This window comes from Oncorhynchus mykiss, chromosome 20 (assembly GCF_013265735.2).
Source record: "Oncorhynchus mykiss isolate Arlee chromosome 20, USDA_OmykA_1.1, whole genome shotgun sequence".
Classification (NCBI taxonomy): Eukaryota; Metazoa; Chordata; class Actinopteri; order Salmoniformes; family Salmonidae; genus Oncorhynchus; species Oncorhynchus mykiss.
This window is the reverse complement of record NC_048584.1, coordinates 9,397,744-9,412,993: the sequence shown is the minus strand read 5'-3', so window position 1 is coordinate 9,412,993 and position 15,250 is coordinate 9,397,744. Positions and strand designations below refer to the sequence as shown.

At 43.8% G+C, this 15,250-nt stretch overlaps 2 protein-coding genes across 7 annotated transcripts in view; both read right to left on the bottom strand.

Annotated features, from left to right (window-relative positions):
- LOC110498931 (transmembrane protein 94) overlaps positions 1-11,920 on the bottom strand; it is a 29,793-nt gene extending 17,873 nt beyond the window's left edge. Inside the window, exons 1-6 of one of the 6 annotated variants that reach the window (XM_036955722.1) lie at positions 11,357-11,920; positions 10,087-10,464; positions 4,389-4,511; positions 3,903-4,030; positions 623-759; positions 228-442 (exon numbers count right to left, since the gene is read on the bottom strand). In XM_036955722.1, the coding sequence (XP_036811617.1) occupies positions 228-442; positions 623-759; positions 3,903-4,030; positions 4,389-4,511; positions 10,087-10,110 (627 nt within the window). In that variant the 5' untranslated portion in view covers positions 10,111-10,464; positions 11,357-11,920. Of the gene's footprint in view, positions 1-227; positions 443-622; positions 760-3,902; positions 4,031-4,388; positions 4,512-5,368; positions 5,719-10,086; positions 10,465-11,356 lie in introns of those variants that run through there. The other 5 variants (XM_021575657.2, XM_021575659.2, XM_021575658.2 and 2 more) reach the window with 5 other exon arrangements.
- Positions 11,921-14,178: 2,258 nt separating this feature from the next.
- LOC110498735 (unconventional myosin-XV) overlaps positions 14,179-15,250 on the bottom strand; it is a 35,334-nt gene continuing 34,262 nt past the window's right edge. Inside the window, exon 58 of the mRNA XM_036956461.1 lies at positions 14,179-14,833. Within this exon, the coding sequence (XP_036812356.1) occupies positions 14,744-14,833 (90 nt within the window). The 3' untranslated portion in view covers positions 14,179-14,743. The remainder of the gene's footprint in view (positions 14,834-15,250) is intronic.

The following is a 15,250-nucleotide window of genomic DNA, read 5'->3' as shown; positions in this document are numbered from 1 at the left end:
AGACAGCTCGGTGCATTCAGCTTGTCAATCAATACCTTTCACAAAATACAAGTAGTGATGAAGTCAATCTCTCTTCTACTCCCGAGCCAGGAGAAGAAAACAAATGACTGATGTCTGAGGAAAGCAAAGCCCTCCTCTCCCGGTCTAAGTGCTATGATGTCTCTCTCTACCCATCCTCTCCTCCCTCCATCCCTCTTTTTCCACCCTCTTCACCCCTCTCGTTGTACCTTGATGCCTCTGAGGGAAGCGAAGGCCTCCTTTCCTGGCCGTAGTGCTATGACGTCTCCCTCCACCAGTAGGGACACAGGCAGGTTGACCAGCTTGGAGTCGCGGTAGGCCCAGTGGAGCGACCAGGAGGGGGAGGAGGGGGTGTACAGGTCAGGGTAGAGGGAGGGAGACCACCTCACCCCATTACCCAAATCTGCCCATCCCGACAGGTAGTCTGGAGGAGGGAGAGAGTGCAGAGGGTAAAAGATCGGATCACAAAACAAAAATGGTGGAAACTTGCCAACCTCAAGTAAAGTAGTGTTTATTTCACAATGTTTTCCCTCCAACTGTCCTAATGTCAACTATTCTCCTCTATATCTCCTCCCTCCATCCCAATCTCTGCTCTTCCGCTCACCGTTGAGCTGATTGATGATGCTGTTGAGCCGGTGCACCATCTCAGTCCTCCTCAGCCTCTGCTGTCGACCAATCAGCATGAAGCTCAGCGTGAAGAGCAGGAGGAGGGCTGCAGCGTTCACCAACTCGATCCCAGAACTAGAGAGAGGGGAGGAGGAGCGAGGTGTCAAAATTGACATATTTCACTGACTGTTTTGTCTTCCTGGGTTTCACAACCTTAGTTCACCTTGAAGTATCTCTGACAGGAATATTTGGGTAGCCGTGACAGAGGAGCCGTCTAACTAATAAACACTAAGGCCGGCAGAATAGCCCTATAATCGTGTAACCGACCGGTTATGGATGAAGAGCATCATGAAAATAAAATAACCGTAAAAAAAAAAAAAAAATGAAACGAACAGCTGACTGAAGACCAGACCGCCAGGAATTCGTGAGGTTGAGGTCTGTTTCTGCAGTAACATGGACTCTTAACGTGAAACTGTTGCTCCTTGCTGAACTTTGTTTTACTGCGTGTTGTAGCCTTGTAGTCTTCGGTTGCCTAGGCCAGTGTTTCCCCAACTCTGGTCCTCGGGGACCCTAAAATAGTACATTTTTATGTTGTGGACAAGCACACCGGATTCTACTTGTCAACTAATCATCAAACCCTTGACAAGTTGAATCGGGTGTTTTTGTCCGGTGCTTACAATGTGTGTGTACGAGGAACTCGAGGAACGGAGTTGGGAAACACTGTCCTAGGCAATGCCCCTCTCCCTTTGGCAGCAGCACACATAGAAAATAATGAATAAAACAGGCTTGGAAGCTCTAACCCTGGCAATTTGACACAATGGCTGCCTGGTATTATGATGCAATAACTTCCATGGGAATGTAGAATGTTCATTCAAGTGATAACCGAAGTAATGCAATGGAATGTACTTTTTGTATATACAGTTGAATCAACAAGTCACAGCACATATTGAGGTGCATCGCATTAACACACTTCTTGCTATTACTTCCTGCTTCGCTCTCGTGGGTTCACTCGGCAATGGCCACCAGTCCACCCATTATGCCACAACGGACTTGAATGGGGACGCCGGTTCTATTCCTATGGCAGCACAAGCAATCAGGGGCGGAAGAGGAGAAAATGTGTCTTAAAAAAAACAGTAACACTTTCCTTGACACTCAGCGTCATAATGATCATACAGCTGACATAACCAGTAATATGGTCATAACACTTGTGGCATATATTGTGTTATTTTATGGCTGGTTATGAAACCTACATAAGAGTGTGAAAACCCACAAAGCAAGGCAAAACACTCCATTACACCATAAACATACTGTTGACAGGTATGCCATGTTAAATATATACATTTATCATATTACATTTTCATTGTAATTGCACACACATTGATGTCAGACATGCACCTACCCCCAATGCTCTGTTGCTGATGACTGGGATGAATGCAGGAGCAGATATCAGGAGCGGGACAAAGACACCCTCTTTTTGACTGACGGCTGACATAAGGGCATGTACGTGATAGTAATCTAAGCCAGATTGGCCTATGATGGTTATAATGCTTCTTAACAGGGTCATAAAGTGTATTTTCTACAAGTTATTTCAAAATATGATTACAAAAAAAACATGACTAAAGAATTCATTACAACAAAGGATGTAAGAAAAAAAAACATTCAAATGAAAGGAAACTGCTTGGCAGGGAAAAAACTCATTTGAATAAATGCGGGTTTTTGACAATTGTGTGTGTGTCATAACCAGACATAAAATAACACAATATGCCGCAACAGATGTAAATACAGTGCATTCGAAAGGTATTCAGACCCCTTCACCTTCTCCACATTTTGTTACATTACAGCCTTATTCTAAAATGGATGAAATCAATAATTTCCCTCAATCTATACACAAAGTGTATATGACAGAGTGAAATCATCATTTTTTTTCAAATGTATTAAAAATAAACAGAAATACCTTATTTACATAAGTCTTCAGACCCTTTGCTATGAGACTCGACATTGAGCTCAGGTGCATCCTGTTTCCATTGATCATCTTGAGATGTTTCTACAACTTGATTGGAGTCCACCCGTAGTAAATTCAATTGATTGGACATGATTAGGAAAGGCACACACCTGTCTATATAAGCTCCCACAGTTGACAGTGCATATCAGAGCTAAGACCAAGCAATGAGGTCGAAGGAATTGTCCGCAGGGCTCCGAGACAGGATTGTGTAGAGGCAAAGATCTGGGGAAGGGTAAGAAAAAATGGCCAGACAGAAGCCACTCCACAGTAAAACGCATGACAGCCCGCTTGGAGTTTGCCAAAAAGCACCTTAAGGCCTCTGACCATGAGAAATAAGATTCTCTGGTCTGATGAAACCAAGAATGAACTCTTTGGCCTGAATGACAAGAGTCACATCTGGAGGAAACCAGGCACCGCTAATCACCTGACCAATACCATCACTACAGTGAAGCATGGTGGTGGCAGCATGATGCTGTGGGGATATTTTTCAGCGAAAGGGACTGGGAGACCAGTCAGGATCGAGGGAAAGATGAACGGAGCAAAGTACAGAGAGATCCTTGATGAAAACCTGCTCCAGAGCACTCATGACCTCAGACTGGGCGAAGGTTCACCTTAAAACAGGACAACGACCCTAAGCACAAAGCCAAGACAACTCAGGAGTGACTTCGGGAGAAGTCTCTGAATGTCCTTGAGTGGACCAGCCAGAGCCCAGACTTGAACCCGATCTAACATCTCTGGAGAGACCTGAAAATAGCTGTGCAGCAACTCTCCCCATCCAACCTGACACAGCTTGAGAGGATCTGCAGAAAAGAATGGGAGAAACTCTGCAAATACAGGTGTGCCAAGTTTCTAGCGTCATACCCAAGAAGACCCGAGGCTGTAATCGCTGCCAAAGGTGCTTCAACAAAGTACTGAGTAAAGGGTCTGATTGCTTACGTTTTACATAAGATTTCCCAAAACAATTTCTTGCTTTGTCATTATGTGTTATTGTTTGTAGATTGATGGGGGGGGAACAATTTAATCAATTTTAGAATAAGGCTGTAATGTAAGAAAATGTGGAAAAAGTCAAGGTCTGAATACTTTCCGAATGCACTGTATCTGGGTCATGACAGTGTTATGACAAGTTATGTCAGCTGTTAGGACATTACGACATGGTTATGATCGTGTTATGACACTGGGTGTCATGTAAAGTGTTATTACGGTGACCGCAGCCATTTGGATGGCCAATAACTATGACTGTCAGAGCCCTAATTCACACAAGCACACAGTTACACACCTGCCGTGTGGCTGGTCGCCGTAACAACAGAGAAGTCCCAACACCACCAGCAGTGTAAGGGCAGCTCCTGGCCAATGGAGACAGGAGTGTCGGTTGCCATGGTGAAGGAAGCTCTTCACCCACTGCTCCTATAACAACATCAACAAACAAAACACGTGTTTGACACATCTCAATACGCGTGTGTCCGTTTTTGGTTATACTATCCTTGTGGGGACCAGAAGTCCTCACAAGGATAATAAAACAAGGAACATTCAGACAAGTGGGGACATTTCGCCGGTCCCCACAAGGAAAAAGGCTACTTCAGTTTCAGGGGTTAGGTTTACAATTAGGGTTAGGTTTAGGGGTTTGTGGTTAAGGAAAATATGATTTTGAATGGGAATCAAATTGTTTGATCCCCTCAAGGACAGAAAAACAAACGTGTGTGTGTGTGTGTGGTGCGCATGCATCTGTCCGTGTGTCAGTGTGTGTGTGTGAGGTGGTACCTACCTGTGCAGTCGGTTGTTTCCCACGGCCTGTGGTCTGGTGCTGGTCAAGCAGGGTGGTGAGCTGGTCCCTCAGTGTCCCCAGAGCCTGACCAGTGGACAAGCCAAGGGTCCCCACCCCCTCCTCCTGAAAACCCACAGGAACAGACGCACACACACAGACAACAACAAAAAAATACCTATTTTGAAATCACATTACAGTCAAGAAAGATTCAAACATTTCAAAAGGCCACAGATTCATGGACACTGGAGACACAAAGCACCTTCTCCATATAGCCAGGCGGCCCATGACAGCTGACACAGCAGTACCCTGCTAGCTGCATTGCCTTGGTCTTACGCACAGGCGTACAGACACGCACAACCACAACAATCAATATAAACAGATGTGCATAATCAACCATTATCCTAAGTTCACATTTGTTGCCCCGAGTTTCGGCGCTTCTGTTATATGGTTCTAATTAGCAAAACTCATTCTTGTTTGTTAAACCGTTAATAGGCTCGACTGAATTCGACTATCACCAAGGAGCTAAACTCACTGCTGCCAATAGGATTGTATGGCTTTGTGATTTTAATCAGCGTAATACAGCAGAGACGATGTGATGTACGGTTCATGATTCATCTTTGCACAACGGAAGTGACGCAAACTGCAGAGAAACAACCATATCTAACATGTCAGTGGGAACCCAATCTTTTCCCACACAACTTCATTTCAGCGCTGGTTTTAAGCTCTACATCCCACACAGCTATAAATAACTCACAATTTTCCAGAGTAAAGGAAGCCTGCAGAAAATCCTCCAGACATGGATAAACACACAAACGCACCCTGCGCATAACCCTGTTTTAAGCAGAGCACCGACAACAACACGCCCGCCAGCAAATTGACCTGGATTAACCAAACACACACACAGACACGTTTCCCCTCATTTCTCTTCCCCACCCATCAGCTCTACGGACCTTTCATCCCCATTCGGACTTCTTACTTACTGTCCCCCTCTTCCGGAACCAAGCTCTCAGCTCCAGGTCCAGGACCATGATACAGTTGTTCCTTTTCTTTCTCACTTTCTCTTACTGTTGTCTGCTCTGTGAACCTGTCGTCGATCGACTAAAAAGAGTAATATTGTATCCAGGTGTGAAAAGTGTGTGTGAGAGGAGAGGACAGAAAAGACCTGCAGGGAAGGAGAGCGTCTGATGACCGGAGAGAAAGGGCACCCAGGGGACTAGTCAGTCTGACGTTAGAGCCTGGGTGACACTGCCTCAGCATCCTAATGCCTCCCTAGCCTGTCTCATCTGGCTCTTTTCTCTGTCTCGCCCAGCCCTAGCCCATCCCAACACAGAGTGCCGGCTGGACTGTTCTGGCTGGACTGTTCTGGCTGAACGTCCCTCTTTCTGTGCAGTGGCTGGCTCCATGATACTGCTGATACAGGAGAGTGACCAAGCCGAGTCTGCCAACAGAGAGAATGAGAGAGAGAGAGAGAGAGAGAGAGAGAGAGAGAGAGAGAGAAGGGGAGAGCGAGATAAACTGGCCTCACTGAACCCTGGCCCCAGGTCCAGAGGAAAAGACAGATGAATAGAGAGAGAGAGGGGAGGCAGATGAAAGCTGAAAGAACAGAAGACATAAAAAGAGTGCACGGGCAGCAAGAGGAAAAAGGAGATGCAAAAGAGAGAGAGAGGGGGGAGAGAGAGAGAAACTGTCCCATCCAGGGTTGTGCTTTGTTCCCTTCCAGCCAACACAGCACATAATTCAACACTGCAGCAGTGGAGGGATGGAGGGAGAGAAACGAGACAGACAGAGAGACGTCAGTGAACCTTGGTTCTGGTCCATAGGGGTGAAGAGAGTAGAACAGTGAATACACCCACAGAAAAACTAGAATCAAACACAGTCAGAGTACATAGAACATACAGTTGTGGCCAAATATATTGCACCCTTGCACTTTTGACGAACGTATAGAAATTGTGAGAACAATAGTAGGACCAAAGCATAGTATACATTGTTTAAGGAATATATCAGTGAATACCACCTCTTCCAGGGTTATATAGGAGACACTATATCTCTCTCTGTACTCAGCCAGGGGGCAGAAGAACCATGCCTAAACCAATTTAGGATGGGATGAAACGCTAGTGCCAAGAAATACAATTTAAAGTTTAGTACGGCTAGTCCTACATCTTTTCCGCTTTGCAAGTTTGTTCATTTTATAGGGCTCGATTACCTTGCCATGTGTACTGAACAAAAATTGAAAAAGCAAACCCGCTACAGTTTGAATGTTTTTACTTAGTTACAGTTCATATGGGGAAATCAGTCAATTGAAATCAATTCATTAGGCCCTAATCTATTGATTTCACACGACTGGGAATACAGATATGCATCTGTTGGTCACAAATACTTTTTTTTAAAATGGGCCTCTGGATCTCGTCACAGTATTTCGGTACATTCAAATTGCCATCGATAAAATGCAATTGTGTTCGTTGCTTATGCCTTCCCATACCATAACCCCACCATGTGGCACTCGGTTCACAATGTTGACATCAGCAAACCACTCGCCCACATGACGCCATTTCATGGTCTGCTGTTGGGAGGCCAGTTGGAAGTACTGACAAATTCTCTAAAACGACATTGGAGGTGGTTTTTATAAGTTAGAGAAATGAACATTCAATTCTCTGACAACAGCTCTGGTAGACATTCCTGCAGTCAGCGTGCAAAACTTGAGACATTTGTGGCATTTGTGTGTCACAAAACTGCACATTTTAGAGTGGCCCTTAATTGCACCTGTGTAATGATCATGCTGTTTAATCAGCTTCTTGATATGCCACACCTGTCAGGTGGATGGATTATATTGTCAAAGGAGAAATGCTCACAAACAGGGATGTAAACAAATTTGTGCACAAAATGAGAGAAATAAGCGTTTTGTGCATTTGGAACATTTCTAGGATCTTTTATATCAGCTCGTGAAAACATGTGATCAGCACTTTACATGTTGCGTTTATATTTTTGTTCAGTGTACATTTTGAAATCGCACTATTTTATTCCAATAGCCAGAAGGTGAAAACAAACAAAAAATGTATTTGCCAAGGCAATAAAGACCTGGAGAATAAACCCTCCTCCTCACAGCTGCCCATGTCCCTTAATGTTGATTATGTGGTGGCTACTGACAAGGAGCACATGGCTGAGCTCTTTAAAATCACCACTTCATTAAGTCAGGATTCCTATTTGACTCAGCCATGCCTCCTTGCCCGTCCAACATTTCCTCATCTACCAGCCCTTCTAATGCAACTAGCCCTGATGCTCCTCCCTCTTTTTACCACTTCCCTGCAGGTGGTCACCGAGTCCGAGGTGATAAAGGAGCTCCTTAAACTTGACCCCAAAAAACATCTGGGTGAGATGGTTTAGACCCTTTCTTCTTTAAGGTTGCTGCCCCTATCATCGACAAGCCTGTCTCCGACCTTTTTAACCTGTCTCTCCTCTCTTGGGAGGTTTCCATTGCTTGGAAGGCAGCCACTGTGCATCCTTTATTGAAAGGGGAGATCAAGCTGATCCAAACTGTTATAGGCCAATTTCTATTTTGCCATGTTAATCAAAAGTGTTGGAAAAATATGTCAAGAATCATCTGACTGGCTTTCTTGACATCTATAGTATCCTCTCTGGTATGTAATCTGGTTCCCGCTCAGGTTATGGATGTGTAACTGTAACCTTAAAAGGTCCTAAATGATGCCACCATGGCCCTTGGTTCTAAGCAATGTTGTGCTGCTATTTTTATTGACTTGGCCAAAGCTTTTGATACGGTAGACCATTCCATTCTTGTGGGCCGGCTAAGGAGTATTGGTGTCTCTCAGGGGTCTTTGGTCTGGTTTTCTAATTACCTCTCTCAAAGAGTGCAGTGTATAAAGTCAGAACATCTGCTGTCTCAGCCACTGCCTGTCACCAAGGGAGTACCCCAAGGCCCGATCCTAGGTCCCACGCAATTCTCAATTTACATCAACAACATAGCTCAAGCAGTAGGAAGCTCTCTGGTCCATTTATATGCAGATGATACAGGCTTATACTCAGCTGTTGTATATGGTGCATGTGACAAATAAGTATGATTTGATAGGCTCATATGTCACATTAGATCATTAGAAACTGATTCAGGAGAATGTTTTGTGCCTATTTGAATGTAAAGTGTACTCTTTTGCTTTAGGTTATAAGCTAGCCAGGCATTAATTAGGTTGTAATCAGAAAGTATAATGTTGGAGAGCTTTGATTGCCTGTGTATAGTACTTGGCCTTATTAGATTTGTCCAGAATGACATTTATTTATTTCCCAATAACCAGATGGAATTCAGTTAATTCTAACAATATGCTGTTCAGACAATCAAAAAACATAGGAGCATATGAATTTGGAGAGTACACATTAATAAAAGGCTATTTTCTTTCCATTCAAGATACATTTAAGGAAAGTGATTCTCCCTTCTTGGTCTTCGCCTTTACCAAGAATGGTGATTGAGTTACTTCTGTATCATTATGATTACACCTTTAGTTTTGTTAGGGGCTGTTAAAAGCAGCCAGTTTGTAAAAATGGTTCACTATTCTGTGTGTGTCCTTTTGGTTTCTTACTAGAATATCAAGTCAGCTGGAACGCTTGATAGGAATATTAAGCCCTTTCAAATTCCATGAGAGAAGAACTAGTGTAGCAACTGTTTTTCTCAAATGTAACAGTTATATTTATTGCTGATAAGCCCATGGATGAAAAATAAAAGTATGAACCACAGGAAAACCCACCCATTGGTCACTACCCGCTCAGAAGATCCTTTTCATACACACCACCACCCCATTTCAAACTACAATACATGATATCACCAATGTCCCATTCATTTCAGCATACTGTCAAAAGGCATAGGCCTTAAGGAAAACAGTAAAAACACTGAAGATTCTAATCTAACTCCGACAGTCTCTAGAACATCCATGGGTGTCTCCTCTCCTTGAGCAGTAAAGAAAAGTAGGCTTTGTTTCTGGCTGGACTGTTAAGAGCTAATAATTACATAATCCACAGCACATACTGTATGTGGGACCAGAGAGATAAAAGTGGAGAGGTGTTCTTCTTTGAACCTGTTGAATCAGAGCACTGGCTGTCAGTTTTCCAATCCCTACCCTATCCTACGCCTGGCTGCTGTTGACCCAGTCGCTCACTGTTAAATGCCTCTCCTCCTAGACTTGTATGTTTAACGAGCATTACTGACCCTGACAATAACTGCTAGCACACGACGGAAATAGAGAGGGAGGAGGGTGAGAATGGAAAATGGTGAACATAAGTGGATGGCGTGGTTTCTGACCATTGTCAACTTATAAACATTCAGCTCAGGTCTTTTAAAATACCAGCTCATGACAATGACTTGACAGTAGTTTTTTGTAACACCTGACCAAAAACATCTGTTTCAATGTGCGTCTTGAATAGCCCACATTTATTGACCAACATCAAAAACCTAGGAGGAGCCCTCAGGAGCAGCTATAAGGCAATTTGCGGGGATCAGTCAGCACACACACACAGAGACACACACACACACACACACAGAGACACACACACACACACACACACAGAGAGACACACACACACACACACACACACACAGAGACACACACACACAGAGACACACACACACACCCCAAGGAGCCTCTCCGTTTAGCACCACTCCAGGGTGCCAGCTGACGTCATTTGGCGCTAGGCAACTCACCTGCTTCTTATCCTGTAGCTCCATGGCAACCAGCGCAGGCTCTCACCATGCTCCGAGCCTCACACACACCTGACGAGGCTAGGCAGAGACTTCACCCTCTCGATCTCTCCTCGATACTCTCGATGTCGTCTTGATACCCCTCTTTGTCTTCTCGACACTCTTTCTCGATGCCCCTTCCAACCACAACTTAGGCTGGAGGAAAACGTCACCCACTGGCCCCCTGCCGGTGCCGCTATGCCAGCCTGCTCTGCCAGTCTGAGGGGAGGACCACGCACGCCCACTGGGACTCACAGCAGGGCACACTGGGAGCTGTAGCTAGATGCTCAGTCAAAGTTGTGTTGAGGAAATCGTCCTCATTACACGAATGGCTGGGTAGATCTTGGTAGGGAAGAGATAAATAAAAGGGAAGAGTAAATAATTATGCCGTTGGCATGACATATGGCATTCAGTCTGTAGTGATATTATACATTGGCTGTTGGTCAGAAGGCTACATGAGGTGAATACAATAGTGCTGTTGAAAACATTGTTAGTCCGAAGCCCTAAAGCTACTGACAACGCGCCACCACTATAAGCATATTTCTTCTTCTTTTATACAAAAACAACTGAGTCAGCAGGCTCTATTGGCTCACACTACACAACATTGTGCCTAAAGTTACCAGCAGAGAGAGAAAAAGAGAGCCAGCCAGCCAGACACCCAGAGACAGAGCTAAAGAGGACAGACAGGGAAACAGACAGAGACATACATATAGAGGGAGAGAGACATACAAGAGTCTGAAACTTTCACTCTTAACAGGTAGTACAGGAACCACACCCCAGAAAGCAACTGGGGCAAACTAAAGTACATATATGGAAACATTTCATTGGAACTAATATAGCCCAGTCACAACATCCTATGTCAGAAACAGAACTAAACTTGTCCGATGCCCGTCTATCGCTAAAACCACCTGGCTGGACGACGTACAACATATTTAATGTCATCACTTTCTGCGTATGCTTATCCTTGGATTAATTTACCGATTTTACCTGTTCTATTAGACTGTCTGATCTACAGGAGAGATGCGAGGAGCCAAATACCACACGGTGTTATTATAGTGACTTTCTTGTGTGCATATCGCGATCCTCGTTTCACATGCTAGCAAGTGAGCTTACTAGCTAACTGGAAATCTATCGTGGCGAGCTCATATTTTCTGCAATGGAAAAGCATGCAATGCACTAAGCTAAACTTCGCACAATCAACATTGTGACAAAACAAGTGTCAATGTCGCCTTACCTAAGCACTGTTTCTCACTCATTGCTAGCTCGCGAATAGTACGCGCTAACTTAGCTAGCTGACGTTTCCATACCTGCAACCCAACGTCTAGGTTCGTCTTCTTCGCGATGTCAAGAACAGCCTGCGATAACATGAACACTAAGCACTATTAATGTACCATATATCCGCATATCTATCATACTCACGTACAGGTTGCAACACGGTCTATATCTCGTCACCCCGTTTAAAGCTAAATCGTCTCTCAAATATCAAGTGTACAGAGAGGAAGCAAGAGAACCAACTCGGCAGAAAATCTTTCTCCAGCGGGTGGCGTTTTTTCGTTGTTTCGCCCACCAAGCAAGGTCAACGAGAGTGTCACATTTGGTCAACAAAATTGTGTATGGCTTATCTGCTACATGAGGTTTATTTGATCGGATAGCAGTTTCACAATGCTTAAGTTGTTATGAGCGCACTGACATAAGTAGGACACGTGAACTTTGAGAAAAACAACTTTATATTTGAGTTATTTCAAGATGCCTATGCATATTCATATCACGAGGCGAGTAGCATAGCATATCCACTGAATTACAGGCGGTTCAAGTCAACAACTCTAAGCGAATATTCAAAGCAGATGAGGGAGTGGCGTTTTTGGTTGGGGGCGATGAAGCACGGTTGTGATAGGTTGGGATTCCTGGAGGGCTTACCATATGTGGAGTCCTGCTCTTTTGATTGGCGTGTGTGGGAGGGGCGATGGCCCAAGTCAACCGTTCTATTTTGAAATAGGATAGCTACTTCTTCTTCGTTGAGGCCTCATGGCGGACCACATCCTTTAGTGGCGAGTTGCCGCCACCAACTGGACGAGGGTAAACATTTCTCCAAAGAGTAATTCCATTACGGGGAGGGAAAAATAACATTAATCTACACAAACGAACAAAAAAGAAATAGCCCATTCCTTCAGTCATTTGAGAACTCAACTACCCTGCTCAGGCTTTAGGGCTTGAGAGGGTAGGACGGCACGATACAGTACTCCATGTAGCTCTTCAGATGTGAAATCTTTTAATCCCAGAAATGTTTCAGCCGCAGAAGCAATGATGTCATGTCTATCTTTCTTGACTTCTTTTCCGCGTGCGCAGTGCCATTTACCACCATCGCTATAAAAGACAGAGTCCACTTTCTTCACATGAACAATTGCTGGGTCCACTGGTGATTCACCGGACTTTCAAAGATACTCGTTCTTTCTATCCTGTTGACAGCCTCTGCATTGGAGACTCACCACTGCCCTGATTTTAGCAACCTCATTCTCTTATACCCTACTCAGGCATTCCAAGAATGTCACCTCATGTTCTCCACCACAGTTACAACCCTTTGCTTCTTGGCCATTATTTTGTGCGCCACAGTCGGGGATCTCCTTCAAAGTGATATTTCCTACACGTCCCACATCCACATCGTGGTTTCTTTCTTCTGCAGACACGTACTACATGTCAAACATTTTACAGCGCTGACGCTGCAAAGGACTGGATACAAAAGCTCTGACAAGATAGTACACAAATCCCATCTGCACTCGGGTCAGGAGGGACACCATATCAAACAACAAAAGGTACATACAAACTGTTCTCTTTCCTGCCATCAACAAAACCATTCATCCTACAAGCATCAGCCACTCCAGGAGTATTATTCAGTATATCCATGTCAAGTTCTTCTGAGACTCCAGAAACGACTCCCTTGACAGGTGACCTTCACCGTAGCTCAAAGCACGGCACAGCATAATCTTCAAATCGAGTGAGACCCACCGTACTCTTTTTCTGAGCAGCAGAAACATAAAGCAATTCAAATAAGTCCACTCCTCGTGATCTTCATCAATTTCACTTTATCCAAACCTTTCCCCACCATTTTGAATATGTCCAACGCATTCAACAAGTCGGGCCCCAACATTCCCAGAAAATGTACTCCTACCAGATAAGAAGGGGTATTATCAACACAAGACATTTTCTTTCCCATCTTTCGGACAAAAAGTCCATTCATCTTCATTTCCACCACCATCCGATTCAAGTTCCTCTTCTGCTTCCAGCTTTATCTATCTCAATCAACTCATCCAGGGCCTCAATCAACTCATCCAGGGCCTCAATCAACTCATCCAGGGCCTCAATCAACTCATCCAGGGCCTCAATCAACTCATCCAGGCTGATGGCTGAATAGAATACAGTAGAATTAAATTATAAAAATTACGTTTACAGCCCTGTATTGGCTACACACTCACAAGACTAACAATCACAAGTCTCAGACCATAAAGTTCAAGGCAGGGCTGGATGATCACAGTACAAGGCAGAGTAACTGCAACACTAGGTAACCAACTGACAAGGAAACTATAGGTTTCGTAACTTTAAATTAGGGCAATGCATGTTTTGTAATGGTTTCTCTGCAGTCCTCACCATTCTTACAAATATCCTGTTGGACTCCTCAGCTGTATCAGTCAAGTCAGAACGAGAAAGGACAGTTTGTGGTTTTCTAAAGTTAAGTAAGTAGCCTTGCAAAGTTAAGTAAGTAGCCCTGCTCCTATGAGCTTGATGTACAAGTACACCCCCTGGACAGGAAGCTAGTCTATTGTAGGGCCTTAACTCCAATCTATCTCCCTAATTCTGAGTGCCAAGCAGAAGTGCATCGGGTCCATTTTTTACAGTGTTTGGTATGACAGCTGGCGAACAAACTCCCAACTTCCCAATCTCAAGGCATACAATCAAACCACAAGGCAACTGAGTGGTTTTGTAGGCCTATCATATTAAACACAGCTGGAAACCAGTACCTCTTTATGACAGTTTTTCCATTCGCAATAAACCAACCACATATAATTGAAACAATGCCTTATTCAGCAATACTTTTTAATAGTTATACACAAAGTAAACAAGAACAGTTTCATCCATCTACAAAATAATTTGATTTAAATTACAAAAATATTTACTACAAAGAAACACATTGATAAATCAGTTATATAAAGATATATTGCACGGAAACCTAACACGTACAAAGCAATATTCAAATTTGGACATTCATTGGTATTCAAAGGCTGTGATGTTTTTTTAAAAATAATGAACTGTTTTAGATAAAAATCTGAAGGCATTGATTTGTTTTGATATTTATCAGTGCAGGTCCGCTTATCAATAGGCTCCCTCTCTGAGTGCGTGTTTGTTGGGAAATTGAGAAAATGAAACCTGTAGTGGATAGAATTCATTTCTCAACCATTTTCATCAATCAATCACCAACTGGAGTATCACTGACACAGGAGAAGGAATGGTAGATGTGGAAAGTGATTCGCTTTCATTGCGTATATGAATCAATGATTGACAGTTGTAGAACTCATTTCCTATCCAACTGCAGGTGTGTGTGTGTGCGTGCGTGTGTGTGTGTGTGTGTCTAGGGGTTGCGGCTGGAGACAGAGCTATTGATGGGTGGTCTCACCAGCTCCTCCATGATGACAGCAATGATGTGGCACAGCTTCTTGGCCTGTAGGGCAGAGCACACACACATTAATGGAATGCACACTTTATCAAGGAAGGTACTGTACTAAATGATCTGTACTGTACTAAATGAAAGTACTGTACTGTAGTGTTGTCATGCCTTTGAACAATTCACTTCATTTGAATACGATTTGAATAGAATATTTCCATTTCCATCAGTTGACTATTGAGGAAGTTGCTTTGGCTAAAGGTATCAAGCGTAGCCAGGGGCGTCATGCACCTCAGAATCTGAGGGGGCACAAAGTGTGTGAGGGTGGCTAGGGGGTGGTACGGAGGGGGGCTAGGCCCCCTGTCTGTAAATTGGATAAATTATCATTTTTCAAACACCTGAATCTAGAGCCATAATCATTATGCTTAAGTCTATGTGAAAAATCAGTTTATTTTTCTGCTTATCTTGGCATTC